This window comes from Umbelopsis ramanniana (assembly GCF_025399195.1).
Source record: "Umbelopsis ramanniana AG unplaced genomic scaffold K450scaffold_3, whole genome shotgun sequence".
Lineage (NCBI taxonomy): Eukaryota > Fungi > Mucoromycota > Umbelopsidomycetes > Umbelopsidales > Umbelopsidaceae > Umbelopsis > Umbelopsis ramanniana.
This window is the reverse complement of record NW_026252089.1, coordinates 736,191-753,980: the sequence shown is the minus strand read 5'-3', so window position 1 is coordinate 753,980 and position 17,790 is coordinate 736,191. Positions and strand designations below refer to the sequence as shown.

At 43.3% G+C, this 17,790-nt stretch overlaps 7 protein-coding genes across 7 annotated transcripts; 5 read left to right on the top strand and 2 right to left on the bottom strand.

Moving 5' to 3' along the window:
* Positions 1-113: 113 nt before the first annotated feature.
* Positions 114-3,838, bottom strand: K450DRAFT_277065 (uncharacterized protein). The gene is made up of 6 exons (XM_051593253.1): positions 2,057-3,838; positions 1,460-1,995; positions 1,085-1,360; positions 860-1,011; positions 717-791; positions 114-633 (listed from the first exon to the last, which is right to left on the bottom strand). The coding sequence occupies exons 1-6, from the start codon at positions 3,700-3,702 to the stop codon at positions 253-255; spliced, it is 3,066 nt and encodes a 1,021-aa protein (XP_051449088.1). The 5' UTR covers positions 3,703-3,838; the 3' UTR covers positions 114-252.
* A 1,474-nt stretch (positions 3,839-5,312) lies between these two features.
* Positions 5,313-8,092, top strand: K450DRAFT_221391 (uncharacterized protein; the record flags this gene model as incomplete). Its single annotated transcript, XM_051585711.1, has 8 exons — positions 5,313-5,498; positions 5,569-5,683; positions 5,754-6,140; positions 6,206-6,277; positions 6,345-6,547; positions 6,615-6,901; positions 6,964-7,278; positions 7,351-8,092. The coding sequence occupies 8 exons, from the start codon at positions 5,313-5,315 to the stop codon at positions 7,985-7,987; spliced, it is 2,202 nt and encodes a 733-aa protein (XP_051449087.1). The 3' UTR covers positions 7,988-8,092.
* Positions 8,093-8,569: 477 nt separating this feature from the next.
* Positions 8,570-8,755, bottom strand: K450DRAFT_155724 (uncharacterized protein; the record flags this gene model as incomplete). Its single annotated transcript, XM_051583970.1, has 1 exon — positions 8,570-8,755. A coding segment is annotated over one exon (186 nt), but the record flags the coding sequence as incomplete, so codon positions are not given.
* A 375-nt stretch (positions 8,756-9,130) lies between these two features.
* On the top strand, positions 9,131-10,246 carry K450DRAFT_296820 (uncharacterized protein). The gene is made up of 3 exons (XM_051593646.1): positions 9,131-9,274; positions 9,373-9,523; positions 9,596-10,246. Exons 1-3 carry the CDS (start codon positions 9,146-9,148, stop codon positions 10,141-10,143), a joined length of 828 nt encoding a protein of 275 aa, XP_051449085.1. The 5' UTR covers positions 9,131-9,145; the 3' UTR covers positions 10,144-10,246.
* Positions 10,247-10,755: 509 nt separating this feature from the next.
* K450DRAFT_293476 (uncharacterized protein) lies at positions 10,756-13,485 on the top strand (the record flags this gene model as incomplete). Its single annotated transcript, XM_051593592.1, has 8 exons — positions 10,756-10,914; positions 10,984-11,244; positions 11,319-11,520; positions 11,590-11,981; positions 12,061-12,159; positions 12,221-12,470; positions 12,538-13,037; positions 13,102-13,485. 8 exons carry the CDS (start codon positions 10,756-10,758, stop codon positions 13,483-13,485), a joined length of 2,247 nt encoding a protein of 748 aa, XP_051449084.1.
* A 116-nt stretch (positions 13,486-13,601) lies between these two features.
* Positions 13,602-14,556, top strand: K450DRAFT_169142 (uncharacterized protein; the record flags this gene model as incomplete). The annotated part of the gene is made up of 2 exons (XM_051584088.1): positions 13,602-13,674; positions 13,742-14,556. The coding sequence occupies 2 exons, from the start codon at positions 13,602-13,604 to the stop codon at positions 14,554-14,556; spliced, it is 888 nt and encodes a 295-aa protein (XP_051449083.1).
* An 86-nt stretch (positions 14,557-14,642) lies between these two features.
* K450DRAFT_66463 (uncharacterized protein) lies at positions 14,643-15,950 on the top strand. Its single transcript, XM_051593833.1, has 2 exons — positions 14,643-15,581; positions 15,646-15,950. Exons 1-2 carry the CDS (start codon positions 15,116-15,118, stop codon positions 15,660-15,662), a joined length of 483 nt encoding a protein of 160 aa, XP_051449082.1. The 5' UTR covers positions 14,643-15,115; the 3' UTR covers positions 15,663-15,950.
* Positions 15,951-17,790: the final 1,840 nt, after the last annotated feature.

The following is a 17,790-nucleotide window of genomic DNA, read 5'->3' as shown; positions in this document are numbered from 1 at the left end:
AATAGTCCCCCTCGTACCATGTATTATAAACCCCAGATAAAACTTATAAATTGAATGTTACAAGTAGCAACGTTATTTTTTCTTTTATAAAAAAAAAAAAAAAAAAAGTGTGAATTGAAAGTTATATTTTTTATTTGTAATTTAATTACATGTAACATGGGAAAGCAATAACTTCAATATTGCTGATATTGGTACCCGACCAAACAGTTATGTACAACACTTCATGTTAAAATCGTATGATACGATCGTTGTTCAGGAACGACATTCCCAGCTGGCGATGACATTGTTCCAACTACCAGACTCCTGCAGACATACCAAGTGCCAGATTCCAACTTCACCTACAATCATGGACCCAGTATAACTCTTGTCCTGGGGAAAATAGACGAGTCTGTTCAAACGCCCAGTGGGGCTCTTGACCGCTAACTTCTGGTGCCTGTTGACCATGCTGAGGATACGAAAGGTATACATTTGCATAGGGTACAGGACGTAACATTGCGGCTCATGGACATAGAAGTCATATACACTCAGGTGTGATTTCACAAAGTCAAACACCTGCGGTGGTCGACCACTGTGGGTTATTCGATAAACCATGGCCAGAGGATAAGGATTGAATGCAGAGTTGGCTGTCTGGGACTGTAATTTAAAAGAAGTCAATATCGAGATGGCGAGTCGATGTTGTACTGAAGAACTTTACAGAAAATGGCGAAATTACTCACATCTGGCCAGATTTTGGGTCCAGCATAGATCTTTAGCCAGCCCACCCGCATATCCGATGGAAGTACAGCCTTAATCTACAATGATGTTGTTGAAAAGGTTAGAGCATGACGGGTAAATATAATAAGACGCAAGTATACTTTACCTTGCAAACACGTTGATGGCCATCCATGATGAATTGAGCTAAAGCTCTCTTGATGATGATGGCTGATGTTGTACTTCCAGTTTTTTGCAATCTACATTCTACTTCAGCGTAGCAGCCGGTGGCATCGTCCATCCAGAGCGTCATATGCAGAACTAATGAGTGAAAGTATTGTACGTCAATACGGATAATTGAAGGCGCATGTAATGAAGTAGACTTCCAACTTACCATCATCGTCGACAAGATCCAAGTAGGTAAACTCGTAATCCAACACTTGTAGATGATGCTTAAAGAATGGGGTTCGAACATGTGGTAAAGCGAAAAAGACGGCTGAAGTGACAGGAGGATCGAGGAACTGGTCTTGAAACGACGCTGGAAAGTGCGTATATATCATGGTCAGTGGTCTGGCTAAGAACCAATGAGACTCAACAAACCCTTTGTTGCTTGGAAGGAATGGTGACGCCAAGTAACAATCAATCAGTCGGTAGGTACCATCGATTTTAACTGCAAAGCCATGACCAGAACAACAAGTACAGAGACAGGTTAAAAAACAAAAAATTTTACATGATTAACCTCCTATTTTCAATATATCAAATGACTTACCAGCGCACCAGGCATGATTTATCTTGATCTTTCCGTTACTACGAGTGGCAATGTCAATGTTGTCTTTTGGTACGCGAAGATAGCCATAGACAACTTTAGTGTCATCTAAGCCCGCTGCAACGGCCATTTCACAAAAGAGCCGTGCAAATCCAACGCCAGTTCGACACCAACGTTTTGACAACACCACTTCTGCGGTTTCGACCCAATCTTTCTCGACTTGTTCAGCGTGTGTTGAAGTGCCAAAGCCTCCGATGGATCCATCGTTTTCATTGTCAGATCCTTGTGATTTGCTTCCGTTACTAGACGCTCCGTCCTGAGGTGCGCCCATGCGAATGTTTTCAATAATCCACATAAAGATGGCGCGAACTTTTTGAATATCTCGCCTATACGGACGGACGATATATTTTGTTGCGAGTTGTTCTGGTGTCACGGCTGTTCCATTCTGACGAACACTTCGTGCGTACGTATCTATCTGATTAAAGTCGGATTCTCTAAAGCTCAAATGACTTCCAGGCTCTCCTTTCTCCCATGTGTTACTAGAAGAGTAGATGGTTAGTACTATTTGCCAGTTTGATTGAGAATTCATGTGATACATACTTGATGATGGCGAAAGGATTCAGTCGTCCCATATGAATTCCCATGTCCTGCATGTATGCAATGCATGGTGACCGGGCACGCTCAACAGCCCATCCTCTTTCCAATAAATGCTGTTGTCTCATGAGACTTCGAACCCGCATTTTCCTAGGTCGAAATATTGAGAGGATCTTGAATCCTATCGAAGGCTTTGGTGAATGCTGGATGGCTGCGTCCTGTACATGATGGTTAGGATCCCAAAACGACGGTCGACTCAAAGTATATTTTCGAGTAAGACCAGTTTGAGGTGGGGTGGAAGCTGCTTGCTCCATCCTTCTCTCCCAAACTTGTTCCATCTGGTTCCCAATTTCGGTCGCCGACGACATCTTTAAGGTCTGAAGACTACGTCTACTCACAGTTGAAAGGAGGCGTGCGAGCTTTTGAGATCCTGATGAAGATGACCTTTTCAATGTAGGTGGCATGCTGGTGCGATGCTCAGGGACGCGCGGTATCTGATCCAAGTGACTAGGCTCGCTGGCAGACAGCGTCGGATGTGGGCGCAGTTCTGATAAGGAACGAGAACGTGGTCGGTGTGGTACTTCCAATACGGTCGTGCTTGCGTTTTTGACTTGATACGGACTCGCTCCTCTGATTTCTTCGGGTTTGTAGGCAAATAAGGATGCAGTAATTTCGGTATACGATGAAGAGCGATGGTAGGTTGAAAAACTTTGAGGAGGATCATGCCATTGATCAGCAATATCGTCAAGAGGAAAACCTGGATTAGCAATATTGAGACTCTCAACTTCTTCATTCTGATCAGACTCATAGGCAATTTTATCACTCTCTTCAGAAGACATGCGAAGTCTTCCGGTAGACATTTGTGAAGACGATCTAAGAACTAAATATTCGTATTTCCCCATATCATCCACTCTCCAGCTCGTAGAGCGGTCAGGCGAATACATGGCGAACTGCCTGGTCTGATCAGGCACCGGAGTTTTAAGTGCCTTAATGGATTGTACGAGGTGAGTGGCTTCGGGTGTGGATAGTCGAGAAACACTCCTCTCTGTCACGTCTTCTTCAATGCTTCCTCTTCTTGAACTGTCCATCGATCTTCTGGCTGACGAAGAAAAACTAGCTATACTAGATGCTCTAGACTTTGCTGGAACTCTCAATATAACATAATCAAATTCATCGCTCAACCCATCGACAGTGATCTCGCCAGGTTCTTCGGTGTATGTTATGGGGGAAGCTGGCCACGCTCCGGGTATGGACAGCTGTGGTGAACTTCGACTATTCTGACGATAAGTTGGACTGTTCAATTCGCTGTCACTATCACTGCGACTATTCGTCAGTGTATCAGTCAAGTCTGGAGTTGAAAGTCGGCGTAGTCGTGGCCGAGTCTGTATATTTGTGTCTCTTGGTTGTAAGCTTGTCAATGCTGTATCTGTATAATAATGCTGTTGCCTTGGCGAACCATATGCGATGTCTTGTTCCTGAAATTTGTTGCTAGTGCGTGGTTGTTGCAATGAATGGATTCTACGGGAGGAGTTGGAAACTGAGTGGTCAGGTCCCAGCATGCGTTTATGAGACGTGGTACTGGAGCGTCGCACGGTTCTATTTTGTGAGTCATGATGATAACGATGGTAGTCGGTTGATATTCGAGTGGACATGAGGAAGAGTATATGCAAGTGAAAGTGAGAAGAAGAGAAAAAGAAGATGCGTGGAAACTCCCTGAACGATGACGATGAACCAACCCAATATTATAGTCACGAGTATACGGTCCATAAGCGTCGATTGCCGCTGTTGCATTGTTTTTCTTTTCCGCACCTCCCAAAGTTTATGTTGTGGATATGTTACTGCTTTACTCACTGTCGCTGTATCCTCTATTTTTCTCGCCTGGCCTACCTTTGATGAGATGACCATTGCCCATATTTAGAAGCGCTCCCCACTCATTTGTCGTCATGGGCTTCATCAATGTCGGGCACACTCCGGTGACTGAATTGGTAACTGGTAAACAACCCACTTCCCCAAACAGGGCAGTTGTTGTGGAGGATTCCAGTAGTTCATCAGATCCATGTACGGCGGCCCAAGACCAATCACCCGACCTCTCTCTATGATCTTTGTTTGCTATTCTTCGGCATATTTTTCTGTACTTTATTATGTCGGTAAAGTGAGAAATCCGTGCGTGAAGGCAAAAAGGAAAAGTATAGAATTCAAACCTACTTCTTTGACATGGAAGAAGCATAAAGTTGTACCCTTCAAGTTTTATAGTGCGGGGAATGTTCAAAAAGCATCCCTTCTAGAAAAAAAATTCACCCAATTGGGCTAAGTCACGCAACCAGTAAATTCAAGCCGACCACCGCTATACTAAAATCAATTTCTTCTACGCTGATAGAGCACCTGCGACATCGCGTGCGATAGGCAGTAATAGGATCTTCATACATGAACTGCCTATTCTTCACAATGTTTGTTGTGTTCCACCTTGATATCTTCGGAAGAGCAAACCCGGGTATGTAAGAACTTCTACCGCGCGGTTGGTCAAGCAGCAGAATTGCCAGTCATTTTTGATTGGAAGGTTTGAACATAGTATGAAAGGCAACATTAAAATGCGTTAGATCGGAATTTGGGGGGATTTTTTAGATCCAGCTTTGGATGTTGCTCACAAACAGGCCAGCGATAGGAAACGATGAGCATCTGTGATGTTTCACCAGTACCTGGATGAACGCTTTACCGCTGAGATGACTATTTGTAAATCCAAGTAAGGTTGTCTGAGGCGACGTTAGCTTTAAATACTGACGGCTTGTTAAACTTCTCCACGTAAAAAGCTCCCAGTTTGACCAGCGGTATTTAGTGACCTGTCTGAATTTGTTCAATACGGCTTGATACCTCACAGAAAACGTTTTTTGATCTGTTATCCGTCAGTTTTACAATATTCATAATTTTAGAGTAAAGTGCGTTGACAGCAAGGAGCGCTTGTTCATAAGTCTCTTTGTGCTTGCACATGCCATGAATAGCGCATTGGATAAGACTCATTGACATGTGAAAACATGAAATAAGCCAGGAAGGTAGAAGAAACGTTCGACCAAATGCCAAACAGAAAATCTAAAGGATGCGTGTAAATAGGTCTTTAGAAGGTTGTCTTCAGCTTACATACTCTTCCTCTTTCGCCTCTGCTCCTTAATTTTTTTTTCCCAAATTTTGCCCAAAAGGCAGTTTCGTCGGACATTCAAAGTATAAAATGTAATTTGACCCCAGGCTTTCCTTAGGCTCAACGTTGATCATGCAAACAGCTGCAGACAAGCACATACTGTCCGACAGAGCAAAGCATGCTATTGTCCACGATGCAATGCGTTTGGCTTTTTTGGGAATATTGAAGACCTTTTTCCGAGAGATCGAAACCAATGGCACTCATTTGGTGCCTTCCTATGGCCCATGCATATTCATTGTTGCCCCACATGCCAATCAGGTAAAACCAAATCATACCACTATAAAATTTACCTTCATGTACGACTCACATTATTCAACCGTTTTCCAAGTTTGTCGATCCAATGTTAGTCAGTGCCAGCAATCCACGACGATACTATAGCTTAGTGGCGCAAAAATCTTACGACCTGAAAATGGTTGGCACAGTAGCGAAACTGCAACGTTCAAGTAAGTTTAGCTACTATCAGCATACGCAAGCATCATTTTAAGAAATTAACGATCCATTGAACTTGATTAGTTCCTGTCATTCGACCGCAGGATCTCGTATATACTGGCAAGGGTACAATCTTTTTAGATTCATTTGATCCAACGTTGGTGCGGGGCAACTTTACATTGTTCACAAAACAGCTTGCACCACGATACTTTTTAATTTTATCCAAAACGATCAAGCTGGAGGTAGTGGAGGTGGTTTCAGATACTGCTATTCGCATACGGCAAAAAGTGGACGACCAGCCAACATTGATGGCGCTGAAGGATGGAGGAGGCATTCGATACAAGATCATGCCATATGTCGATCAAAAGGCGCTATACGAAAGAGTAAACCAAAAGCTTAGTGATGGAGAGTGCATCACCATTTTCCCGGAGGGAGGTAGCCATGATAGAACCGAGTTGTTACCGCTGAAAGGTAAGTTATGGGCTTATCGCTAGGCAAAATGGTAGATTATGCTCTAAACTACTTTCATGATATAGCGGGATTCGCCATAATGGGTTTAGGTGCTATGGCTAATGATCCGGATATTGATGTGAAAATTATACCAGTTGGTGAGGACGGTATAGCGTGTAGTGGTGTCCAAAGTTTGCACTGGATGACTAACGACTATATCAACAGGCTTGAATTACTTCCACCCCGACCAGTTCCGATCCAGAGCCGTCATTTCCTACGGTGTGCCGATCACTATACCTCGATCTGAAGTAGAGAAATACAAAGCTGGTGGTATTCAAAAGCATGAGGCTATATCTAACCTGATTAAAGTTGGACAAGAGGCTTTGAGGACTGTCACTGTGAACTCGCCGGATTATGAAACCTTGCGGGTAAGATAGGCATTTTTGATGATGAAGTATAGTTTCGGCGGTGTGTGTTGATGTGGATCATTTATAGGTAATTCAAGCGGCACGAAGGCTCTATCGCCCGGTTCATCACAAATTGAGTATCTCTCAAGTGGTTGATTTGAACCGACGCTTTATGAATGGCTTCTCGGACTACAAAGACAAGCCAGAACTACAAAAACTACTGCAGCAAGTCAGAGATTATAATCAGACGCTGCTTCAATTCGGCATTCGCGATCATCAAGTCGAGAGACTAAATCTCACACCTTTGCAAGCTACAAAGCTATTGGTGACTCGAGTATTCAAGCTGTTCTCTTTCGCCGTTTTGGCCATTCCTTCGTACGTATTCTATTCTATGTCATTTGAGCCCCATGATTCGTTACTAATGATCACATATATAGAGCAATCTTAAACTTGCCGATTATAGCTCTCTGCAAATATATCAGTCACAGAAAACAAAAGAGTGCCCTCGCAGGATCGAGTGTCAAAATATTGGGAAAGGATGTGGTTGCCACCTGGAAAATCATTGTAGCATGCTTCGCTACACCTACGTTATATGCTGCATATTCATTGCTTTATTTCGTACACCTTGGAAAACACTACCCTGCCATGTCCCGTCGACGCCGAACGATAAGAGCACTTATCAGTTGGGCCATCCAACCCATTCTGAACTATTCACTGATGCGTTGCGGAGAGACAGGAATAGCAACGTACAGGTGAGAATTAAACTATATTTCATTGGTTGTCATGCATGACCTTATCTGACGCTGATATTGGACTACCACTAGATCCATCAAGCCACTATTTTTGGCTATTACTGATCCAAATGCCTCCAAGCGAATCAAAGAGATGCGTGTGGTTCTGAGCAAAGATATTACCGACTATGTACAAAGTCAAGGATCAACGGTGTCGCTTGACATATCGTCAGTAAAACAGCGAAGTCGTGTGCCAGAAAAGAAACAACCCCCCAAGCCGTTTGTCGATACATTGCAGAATCATCACATGGAATGGCTTGATGATAGTACCATTTTTAATTGGAGAGGAGATCAACCAGACATGGACTCTGACGATGATGTATTTGAAATATTTGAAAAGAGGCGCGCAGTCAAGCTAGAACCTTCAGCTCTCGGGCGATTTGCCCCCATGTCGCCAACTGATTTGTCACCAGTACAGTCAGATCAAGCGCCAATGCAGTCAAATCAAACTCCAGCGCACCCGCTTGCACAACCAATGGTACCTGCCTCTGGCCGCAAACCGCGAACCAGAACCACAAGTCTTGGTGCCGGGCTAGCTGAAGGTTTCAATGTTAAGCATATGTCAAAGCTTTCCAGAACCAAATCATTTCAGGAAATCAGTGCTGCTTTAAGTACAAGCACACAACTGACGGAAGGTAGTCCGGTAGAATCTCCTTTGACGGTCGTGTAACCACATTTTGCCTCTAAATAATTGATGTTATATAAAAAAAAAAAAAGTCATAAATGTGATTACAAACAAACATCTTTCTTTTTATTTTGTTTGTTGCGTACGATACTCTGGGATAGCATTGTGCAAATGTTGACTAGATCAATGTGAATTGCAATGGTGGAGAATATATCTAATGATATAAGTTATGGAGCTTGATGTGCTATCGTCGTAAACCGGGTTCGTTAATCTCATGTCTCGATTTTGGTGACACCTTTATATTAATATTATCGCAAAAGGCTCTCAGCATCGCGTTTATGACTCTGGGCGATCACTCTCTTGCGGTTCGCACGATCGGAAAAGAGGCGTAGTGTCGTGCAATGCTGTGTCGGTTCCAGAGATATACCGTAGCTTATTAATCTCTTGTCCATCATCAGCATGAGCATCGGGGTCTACCGAAGAGTCGTCTTCATTACAATCGCTCCTTGGTAGACATCGAACGGTTCGTAATTGTATCCACTCGGGAAATTCATGAGCCGCTCGGAGGTTATACTTGTTTTCGTGCAATACTGTACCGCACAAGGCATCTGCGGACGTAAGTGGAATTCTTTCCGTTGATTCTTTCTGCGTTCGTTTCAACTTTGCTCTTCTGTTCTGAAACCATATCTGGACAGTGCGCTCACTAACATCGAGATCGGAGGCAATTTCTTGAATCTTTCGCCGGGTTGGTTTAGGGTTGTACTGGAACTCTTCGGCCAGATAATCAGTCTCCTCGGGCCTCAGTCGATGGCGTCGCCTAATGGTTGTAGCAAAGGTGGTACAGATTTGGCTCGTTATGTTTACCATTGCGTGATCAAGCTCAAGTGGAACTATGGATGTGAATTTTCGGCCATGGGTCATGACGCTGAAATGTTTGCTTTCAATTGTGAGTTGAACAATGGTTACGTTTTATATAGCTGGCAAGTACGCTGATATAATGAAAGCGAATAATAGCTCCATCACTGATATCACCTATTTGCGTTTGTCCAAAACCGAGCTCCTGGGCATCTGAGTGCTGCAGATCGCCACGGGGGGTTAACTTTTACGCGAGGACGGGCAAACTTTTACGAAATCCACTTCCATCAACTTTAAAAACTGAGAAGTTTCACCCGCTTACACTGCTTACAACTCTTAATCCCACACATGACAGAATTTGATCCCGATTTCAAAGTTGACAATGGAGCCCTCGCTCTTTTCAGCCAGTATCTTGGAATAAACGACGTTGATCAGATCCGTCGTCATATCCTGGAGACAACTAAAAAGCTTAAAACTGTAGGTACACGCCTTCTACTTTTTTCTATATTGTTTTTCCGCGCGCATGCTTTGTACCTTTCATTTAGTGAACGTAAACGACTAATACCTTATGGTAGAGTGAAAGGACATACAGGTGTCTGCGTGAATACAAGTTCACCGCACCACGACTGGCACCACGTTTCTACTACCAAGACATTTTGGAAGACCGTCAAAAGAGAGCACAAAATGGCGAAAACCCAACCCTTATGGACATAGGATGCTGTCTAGGTAAGGAGACGAATTCTCGCAATCAGCAAATCAAAGTCGGCATTTTAATTTTCTCACTGTTTGATCATACAGGCACTGACATCCGTCAACTGATACTGGACGGGTACCCTGGAACATCTATTGTTGGAGTTGATCTCTACCGCCATTTTATTGATATTGGATATGATCTGTTTAAAGACAAAGATACGTTGGACGTTAAATTTATATCTGGCAACATCTTTGACGATCATTTCCTGTCACCTTCCGATGACATCGAAACCGCACCACTTGACCAATATAAGCACCAAATCACCTACCTCAATGCAGGAAGTGTACTTCATTTGTTTGATGGTGAGCAAATTAGAAACTTCATCCGTCGCGCTGCGCTACTGATGAAACCAGGCGGCTGGTTCGTTGGTGCTCATGTTGGTGGCAATCGTACCGCTCAATACCAGCGCTTACTTCAGGGCGACATCAAGCATTTTGAAAGTGCCGATGATCTTACGACTGTGTTGGAGGACGCGGGATTTACACATATTGACATGAGGGCAACGCAAAGACTGGACGAAAGCAGAACTGATGAAGGCTTTGTTGCTCTCTGGCTGACATTTAAAGCTGTGTACCGACCTAGTAATAATTAGGCTCTTTGTATTTGAAAACCTGATGAATGTGATCTACTTATTATATCTTCCATACCTTATATTATTTATGAAATAAAGATTGCTTCATAATATTTTGAAGTTTACTGCGAAATGTGTAGCTAGCTTTTGATAGCCCCCGTTATAACCCGCCTGACAACCGCTGCCACCCTTGTTTTTCACTACCACGCTACTACATCTCTTTAATGACATATATATTTTATTTATTAGGCGCTGTATGGAATATTAACCGCCTTGCAAAGCATGGTGGTACATATTGCCAAGATCGGCAGCCAATCAAGTAAACCAAGCATACCATTTTCTTTGCGCGAATTTCGCTGAAGCTGTATCCCAATCGGTAAATAGCTGGCTTTCAGGTTCCGTTCATGAGACAATTTGGCTATCTCATTGCCTGAGCGAATATTGCTATTCCCCCAGTAGTAGTAATCCTTTGACTTTTTTTGTAGTGTGTGCAGAGCCTCTCTGGCTGTCGCTTGCATTCTTGATAAGGGTAATCTCAGAGATAAGGGAAGATGGTGGCTATTTTTTTTTGGAAATGTAGTGGGATATAAAGTATGATCGTGGGCAAGTAGAAGAATACTTGATCCACCAGTAATGTCTGAATCAAATACCTCTTCAACTGTTAAAGAGAAATTGAATTTCAATGTTGAGAGCGTAGAACAAGGTGATACTCCATCACTGGCAGTATATTCAACAATACAAAATCAAGGATCCAAGGAGTGGCTCTTAGCAAGTGATATTCCAGAACGTCCTGTAGGTTGAGCTCCCTTTGTTACCGAAATATTCCATTGAGACAATCATTAACCATTCTTATTTCACTAGAAATATAGTAAACTCGCTGTACTCTTCTTAGCCTATCAATCCGTCGGTGTGATTTATGGCGACATTGGCACAAGTCCATTGTATGTTTACAGCTCAACCTTTTCTTCTACACCGGAAAGGGCCGATCTTCTTGGTGCACTTTCCATGATTATCTGGACTCTGACACTGGTTGTCACTGTCAAATATGTTGGTTTCGTCTTGAGAGCCGATGATAACGGTGAAGGAGGAACATTTGCTTTATTCACTCTTTTATCTCGCTATGTACGTGATCACTTCTATATTATACTACTTCACCTTCTATTCAAACCGCTAATTTGAACACCACACTTTTGAAGGCTAATATCAGTTGGAAGAACCCTCAAAGTGCAGTCAACCTGGGTATGCAAAGATACCATACAGAAGATATGCGATACTTTTCTCGCGGTTTCCGTGCAAAGTTGGAGCAGTCTAATTTCTTGCGACACCTAATTTCTGTTCTGTCTATTGTTGGTGTAAGCATGGTAATGGCTGACGGTGTACTGACTCCCGCACAATCTGGTAAGTTTACATAGCAGTAAACGTACTTGACCACGTCTTCATCTGAAAATAACATACACCCTTCATCAGTCCTCGGTGCCATCCAAGGATTGAATCTTAAAGTGCCCGACATCTCCCAGTCTGCCATCACAGGTATCTCCGAAGTCATCCTTATCATTCTGTTCTGCATTCAACCGTTTGGAACCACCAAGATTGCCTCTTCGTTCGCTCCTATTGTCATAATATGGCTGCTATTCAACTTCAGCGTTGGTCTGTACAATATTATCACCCAGGACTACACCGTTCTGTCTGCATTCTCACCCTACTGGATTTACGCATGGTTTGCTCGTAATGGTAGCGACGGTTGGGTCAAGATGGGAGGTATCCTCTTAGCTTTCACTGGTGTTGAAGCTCTGTTTGCCGATCTCGGTCACTTTAGTCGCGCGGCTGTACAACTTTCCTGGACCTTTTTGGCATACCCTGTAAGTTCGTTAGCACCCAGCCTGATGCAGAACTATCGATTGATCTCCTTAACTCGTTGTATCTCGTTACGCATAATAGTGTCTTCTTATTGCTTACATTGGACAGGCGGCTTACATCTCCAATGATGCTACCGGTACTGCTTGGAGCAACCCATTCTTTGCGACTGTCCCTCCCTCAGTAAGTGACTATATACCTGAAAATAAGTAAAGAAGGATAATCTAACTTATTTTTTGCGTAGTCTTTCTGGTTCGCTTTTATCATTGCCATCCTGGCCGCCATTGTTGCTTCTCAAGCTATGATTTCTGGTTGCTTCTCGATCTTGCGTCAAGCTATGTCACTTAGCAACTTTCCTCAGCTCAAGGTCATGCATACATCTGAAAGATTCCACGGCCAGATCTATATTCCAACTGCAAATTGGCTTTTAATGATCGGAACCGTTATCATTACTGCTGCCTTCCCCAATACAACAGTTTTAGGAAATGCTTATGGTATATTAGCTTTGCAATGTTCAAGGTTACCCATGGGTTGCTTCTAACACTGATATGTCCATTTTAGGTGCTTGCGTTACCTTCGTTACCCTGATTACAACTACCCTTGTCACCATTGTGAGCATTATTGTCTGGAAATGGAATATCATCTTCTCTATCCTGTTCTTCTTGTTCTTCGCTTTCATTGATGCTGCCTACCTATCAGCGACATTGTTGAAAGTTCCTCAAGGCGCTTGGACTACTATTGTTATTGCTGCCGTCATCGCTATGTTCATGATTATCTGGCACACCGGAAAGCTGGAACAATGGAAATATGAAGAGCCTAGAGCAAAGGACTTGCCTGGTCTCATCAAAGCAGACGTCATCCGCCATAACGACGGTAACGAGTCCGTTGTTTTATCTCTTGCAAAGACTGGAGAACGCTTGGAGGTCTTGAAAGGATTATCGGTTATCTTTGATTCAGCGGGCTTTGGTATCCCTCCCGTGTACTCTCATTTTACAGACGCCTTTGCCGCGTCTCCGGATATTGCAATCTTCCTTCATATCAGAAATCTGCCGCAGCCAACCGTAAGTCAACAAACTAAAATGGAAATCACGTAGAGTAATACCTTTAATAACCATCGACCTACAGGTGCCCGACGGCGAGAGAATGGTTGTATTCCGACTTGAGGTACCTAACATGTATCGTGTGATCATCCGCCGTGGATACAAGGACGTGCTTCAAGGCGATGACAAGAACGGCCCTAGCGATATGGTAGTAAACCGTATTTGCGAGTTGTTGGAACAAGAAGGCTGTACAGCTGAAAGAGACGCCATTAATATTGCCAAAGAGAATCGGGTCACTTACCTCATGAGCACTATTGAATATGCTGGAGCACCAACTTCCAATTTTGCAAAACGCTCCTTACTGCAGGTTTTCAATTCTGTGCGCAAAAATACCCGAGGAGTTCGTCGCCATGAATTTGGTGTACCTAACGACAAGCTCGTTGAAGTCGGTATGCGCTATGATATCTAAGTTATTTGTTATGCAATCTTACTCTATTATAAAAAAATAAATAAAAGCACATAATGCCAGTGTCGACTTCAAAAGAGGTGAGCGGACTTGCTTTTGACTACTAGTTTGCTTTTGACATGTCTTCTTACGGCTACCATTTGATAGCTTCAAGTGCTGCTGCAGTGGTAGCCAGAGTGTGCACCCATCCACGTAAGACAGCTCTCTCCTTATGGAGTGAAATTGCTTTCGAAAAAGTTGTTTGCTAACAAGATTGCAGTGGACACAATCAAGACTCGTTTACAGGTAGCCAACGAGCCGATTCACTTTCGAGCATTACCAGAAACATATGCAAAGATCATTCGAACAAGCTCTTTGGCATCACTTTACCGAGGACTTCCAGTAGCTCTCGTATTTTCTGTCCCGGCACTGTCTATCTATTTGTCGTGCTACGATTTCAGCAGTCTGTACTTGGATAGAAATACTTCGATTAGTCGAGACTACACCCCCAACCATTTACTTAGCGGCCTAGTAGCTGAAGTTTTCGCCGGCCTTGCTTTCACGCCTATGGAAGTATTGAAGAATCAAATGCAAACAGCTAGACGTTCGGTTTCCACAAACGCATTGGCTTCGAAAATTTGGCGAGAAGAAGGTCTAAGTGGGTTCTACCGAGGCTATCTTATGGGACTGGCGGTTTTTGTCCCATATACCATGACCTACTTTGCTGTGTACGAAAAACTCAAAGCTTACGTGGCTGACGGCACTCAGCAACTTCCAGGCAAAAGCACAGATACACTTGTATCCCAATTACCCTTCATGACCTACGTGGTATGTTCCAGTATCGCATGCGCTATTGGGATTACGATCTCTACGCCTCTGGATATTGTCAAAACACGATGGCAAGTATCATCTACAGAAGAAGGTACATCTTATAAGCGAGGACCGATGCATATAATACAGGACATGTGGAGGCAAGGAGGCAGTCGAGCTTTCACAAGAGGGCTTCTTACTCGCATCTGCTGGGGAATACCATCGACTGCCATCAGTATGACAATTTATGAAAGCATTAAAGACTGGTATGCCAGTGACCAATAGACAACGGAAATTAGATCCCATGTATAAAAACTATGTACCATTATAAAACGAACAACTCCTCATATAGTGTATGTACGAAAAGATTTATTATTATTCACACTCTTTGATTATCTAAATTCTTGAATATCTAAGGTTGGAAAAGCAAGTTTCTACCGATTTGTTTTGGTATGTTTACAACAACAAGAGACCAGCGAAGGCGAAAGCGGCAACGCTAACACCAGCGAAAGTGACTTTGGAAGCGGCGCTGTGAACATTACCAGTTGGTGAGCTTCCAGCGGCGGATGCACTCATATCCTTGAGAGAAATGCTAGGACGCATGCCTGATGCACTTGCGCTCATGGAAGCGCCGTTGGTAGCCAATGCAGTGAGGGAGGGGAGTGCTGTTGCTACAATAGGAGCAGCCATGGAAGACTCGGCTGCGATGCCTTCAATATCGCCATTGGCATTTGGAAGAAGAGCAGCGGGGAAACCAGGAACGACTTCCTGAGCTTCATCACTGGCAGCTCCGGAAGGAGTAGCGGCAGGAGCGGCACCAGTGGAGACAGCGGAAGCAGAAGGCATGTCTCCGTCTTCAGTAGCATCCATATCAGCGGTCTGTGACACCTCGGCGGCGGCAGACTTTGAAGCAGTAGGAACAGCTTCGGCGTCAGAGCTCTCGACAGCTTCATCAACAGGGGCGGCGGAAGCTTCTGGCTCAACAGCTGAAGCGCTGGGAGCTGCCTTTGATGTTAAAGGTGCAGCCTCATCGTCGTCAGTCTCGACGCTAGCGTCCTCATCAACGTCAGTATCAGCATCGCCATCAACGACTTCAGGAGCACCAGTCTTAACGGGCTCCATAGCGCTGGCGGTTTCAGCAAGATCGGTACCGGCGGCGGTTGGGACTGCGCTCATTTCATCAGAAACGGTTTTGTATTCGACAACGGTTTGCCAGACAGTGGTGATTTCCTCAGAGGAGGCCTTCATGTCCTGGGCATTGACTGTTGAAACAGGATTTAGAATAATGAACTCGCAGGTCTCTCATCTAGGTAAGCATTCATTTACCAGTGATAGTAGCGCTCAAAGCAAGTACTGATGCAAGGAAAATTCTAGAGTTCTTCATATCTTAAGAGCGAGCTGGTGGTAGAAGATAGACGAAGCAGGATGATTCTGGTTGTTGGGCCTTTTGAATGTTTTCGTGTTGCGAAATATGGCTGAAATGACGGTCCTGTTGATGATTTTTTTTTTTTGTTTCCGAATGGCGTATACTGATGCGCAAACGCTCTATGTTGTTTAGATCACACAAAGAACAAGTCAGGATGAATTAAAATTAAAAATTTAGCTTCGAGTATAATTTTATTCATGGCCTTGGTATTCTAAATGCAGCCGATAGCCACTCTTTAGAGAACAACACAAACCGTTAAACAATTGGGAACAACTTTGTCTTTGCCTCATAGTATGTGCCGGCTGGTCTTGGTAGTAGCCTGGTGTCAATTTGATACCGGATAAGGATAGTATTCACCATAATGTAACAGCATAGCTTTTTTAAATTTCCATCTGATAGAGCGATGGCGTTCACAAATTATCAGTTGAACGTGCATTACTTTATTGCGTTATCATCGAGAATATGCCCAAAGGTTCAATATCGTCTTCCAAACGAAGACCTTGTAATGCTACAACCACATACTTTTCAGTACCATCTCCAGATGCTTTCAGTGCCCACTGCAATTGATTAGCGTCATTTTTTGTTATTGAGTTTTGTTAAACAGCGAAATGTGACTTCCATGCTTAAGATTTATCAACACATTCTATGAATATCTTACCTGATGCTCGTCACCAAACTTTTCGAGGAATATCTTGTACTCTTTTCCGTTATCATCGAGGATGGTTTGTTCGCCATGTTCGTTTAAAAGCTGGGAGCGATTGTTACCACCGCTTTTTAGTGCTTCTAAATCATCCACTTTGAATAAACTGCCATTCTTTTTCAGGTCTTCAGTGGAGCGATCCAAGTCGATGCCGGTATCAACGCTTAATTTTTTGTTCTTGTCTAAATTCAAATATCGCCCTCCATGGCTGCGCACTAAAATGTTATCTTGCCTTAGTACGCGATAAATAGCACAAACATAGGGCTCCATGCATTCTGCTTACATTTTATAGACATGGTCGAATAAAAAGATATGTCAATAATACATAAAACTCTCTGGTATTATATATCTATGGTGACGAGAAAGTGACGTTATCTGACCATATCCAGAAAAGTGATACTTTATGGTGCGTAGCTTACATTTGCATTTCAGGTTATGCCGGCGACACCAAAACTTACGAGACTTAAGGTCTTCAAACAATGCAGGTATCGTGAACAACTACTATGTCTTCTTTGACATGATAAACGAGGCTTTTTGGCGCATTGGGGCGCGCTCTGCCCGAAATGTTTCATATTTATTTAACAATGGTCGTTGTCTACTGGTGAATCTTAGGTATACTATGGTACAATAATTGAGAAGATTAATCGATGTACATGCTGGCGGCCATACGATGGGCCAGCTTTTCAAGATCGTCTGCGATTGGGAAGTTTTTAGAACCGAGGAATAAATAATCACATCATGACGTCTTTTCAAACCTACCTTTAACATCTACCAATGTGCTGTCTTTCTTTGCAGCAATGAGATATAATTCTGTACAGGATAGAGCTACTTTCTCTTCTCTCTCCATCAATGGTTCAAATGAATCTTCCGTTTCAGTGCTAGCACCACTATTGATGTCCATTCCTTGAAGTGGTGGCAACTCTGAGCTATCGCCAGCATCGTCTCGTTTATGTATCCGCTGACCAACCACCCAGACATTCGCAGTAGATCTAGTGATTACTTCCCTCGTATTTGGTAAACTATGAACAAAGATTCAGCCAATTAATAGGCATGTAGTCCAAATATTTCGCTAGTTTTTACAAGTAAATGGTGCAAGCCTTACCTGTCAAAGTCCTTTTTCAAATCCAGCAACAATAATAGCATCTCGTTTGAGATCTGAATGCCACCCAATGGTGAAGCTGCCTTTGGGCGGTTTGAACCGTCCATAAGCTGTCCATTAGGATGAGTCAGTGTAGACTTGATTGCTAGCGTTTCATGATCAAAGTACAAGCAACGGTAGCTTTTTGCAATATCGAGCCTGTGGTAAAAAGCTGAAATTAGGGCATATTTGTTTTTGAACAACCAAAAAATATCCATCCCCGTACACTGTTTCTTTAGATTTCTCAATATCCTT

What these genes read in the sequence shown, in the direction of transcription:
- K450DRAFT_66463 (XM_051593833.1), top strand. Translation starts at nt 15,116, where the DNA reads ATGTCTCCGTCTTCAGTAGCATCCATATCAGCGGTCTGTGACACCTCG.
- K450DRAFT_296820 (XM_051593646.1), top strand. Translation starts at nt 9,146, where the DNA reads ATGACAGAATTTGATCCCGATTTCAAAGTTGACAATGGAGCCCTCGCT. An exon ending in CAACTAAAAAGCTTAAAACT is followed by an intron (nt 9,275 to 9,372) that starts GTAGGTACACGC and finishes ACCTTATGGTAG; the next exon opens with AGTGAAAGGACATACAGGTG. An exon ending in GGACATAGGATGCTGTCTAG is followed by an intron (nt 9,524 to 9,595) that starts GTAAGGAGACGA and finishes TTGATCATACAG; the next exon opens with GCACTGACATCCGTCAACTG.
- K450DRAFT_277065 (XM_051593253.1), bottom strand. Translation starts at nt 3,702, where the DNA reads ATGTCCACTCGAATATCAACCGACTACCATCGTTATCATCATGACTCA. An exon ending in AAATCATGCCTGGTGCGCTG is followed by an intron (nt 1,361 to 1,459) that starts GTAAGTCATTTG and finishes ATGGCTTTGCAG; the next exon opens with TTAAAATCGATGGTACCTAC. An exon ending in GACCCAAAATCTGGCCAGAT is followed by an intron (nt 634 to 716) that starts GTGAGTAATTTC and finishes TTTAAATTACAG; the next exon opens with TCCCAGACAGCCAACTCTGC.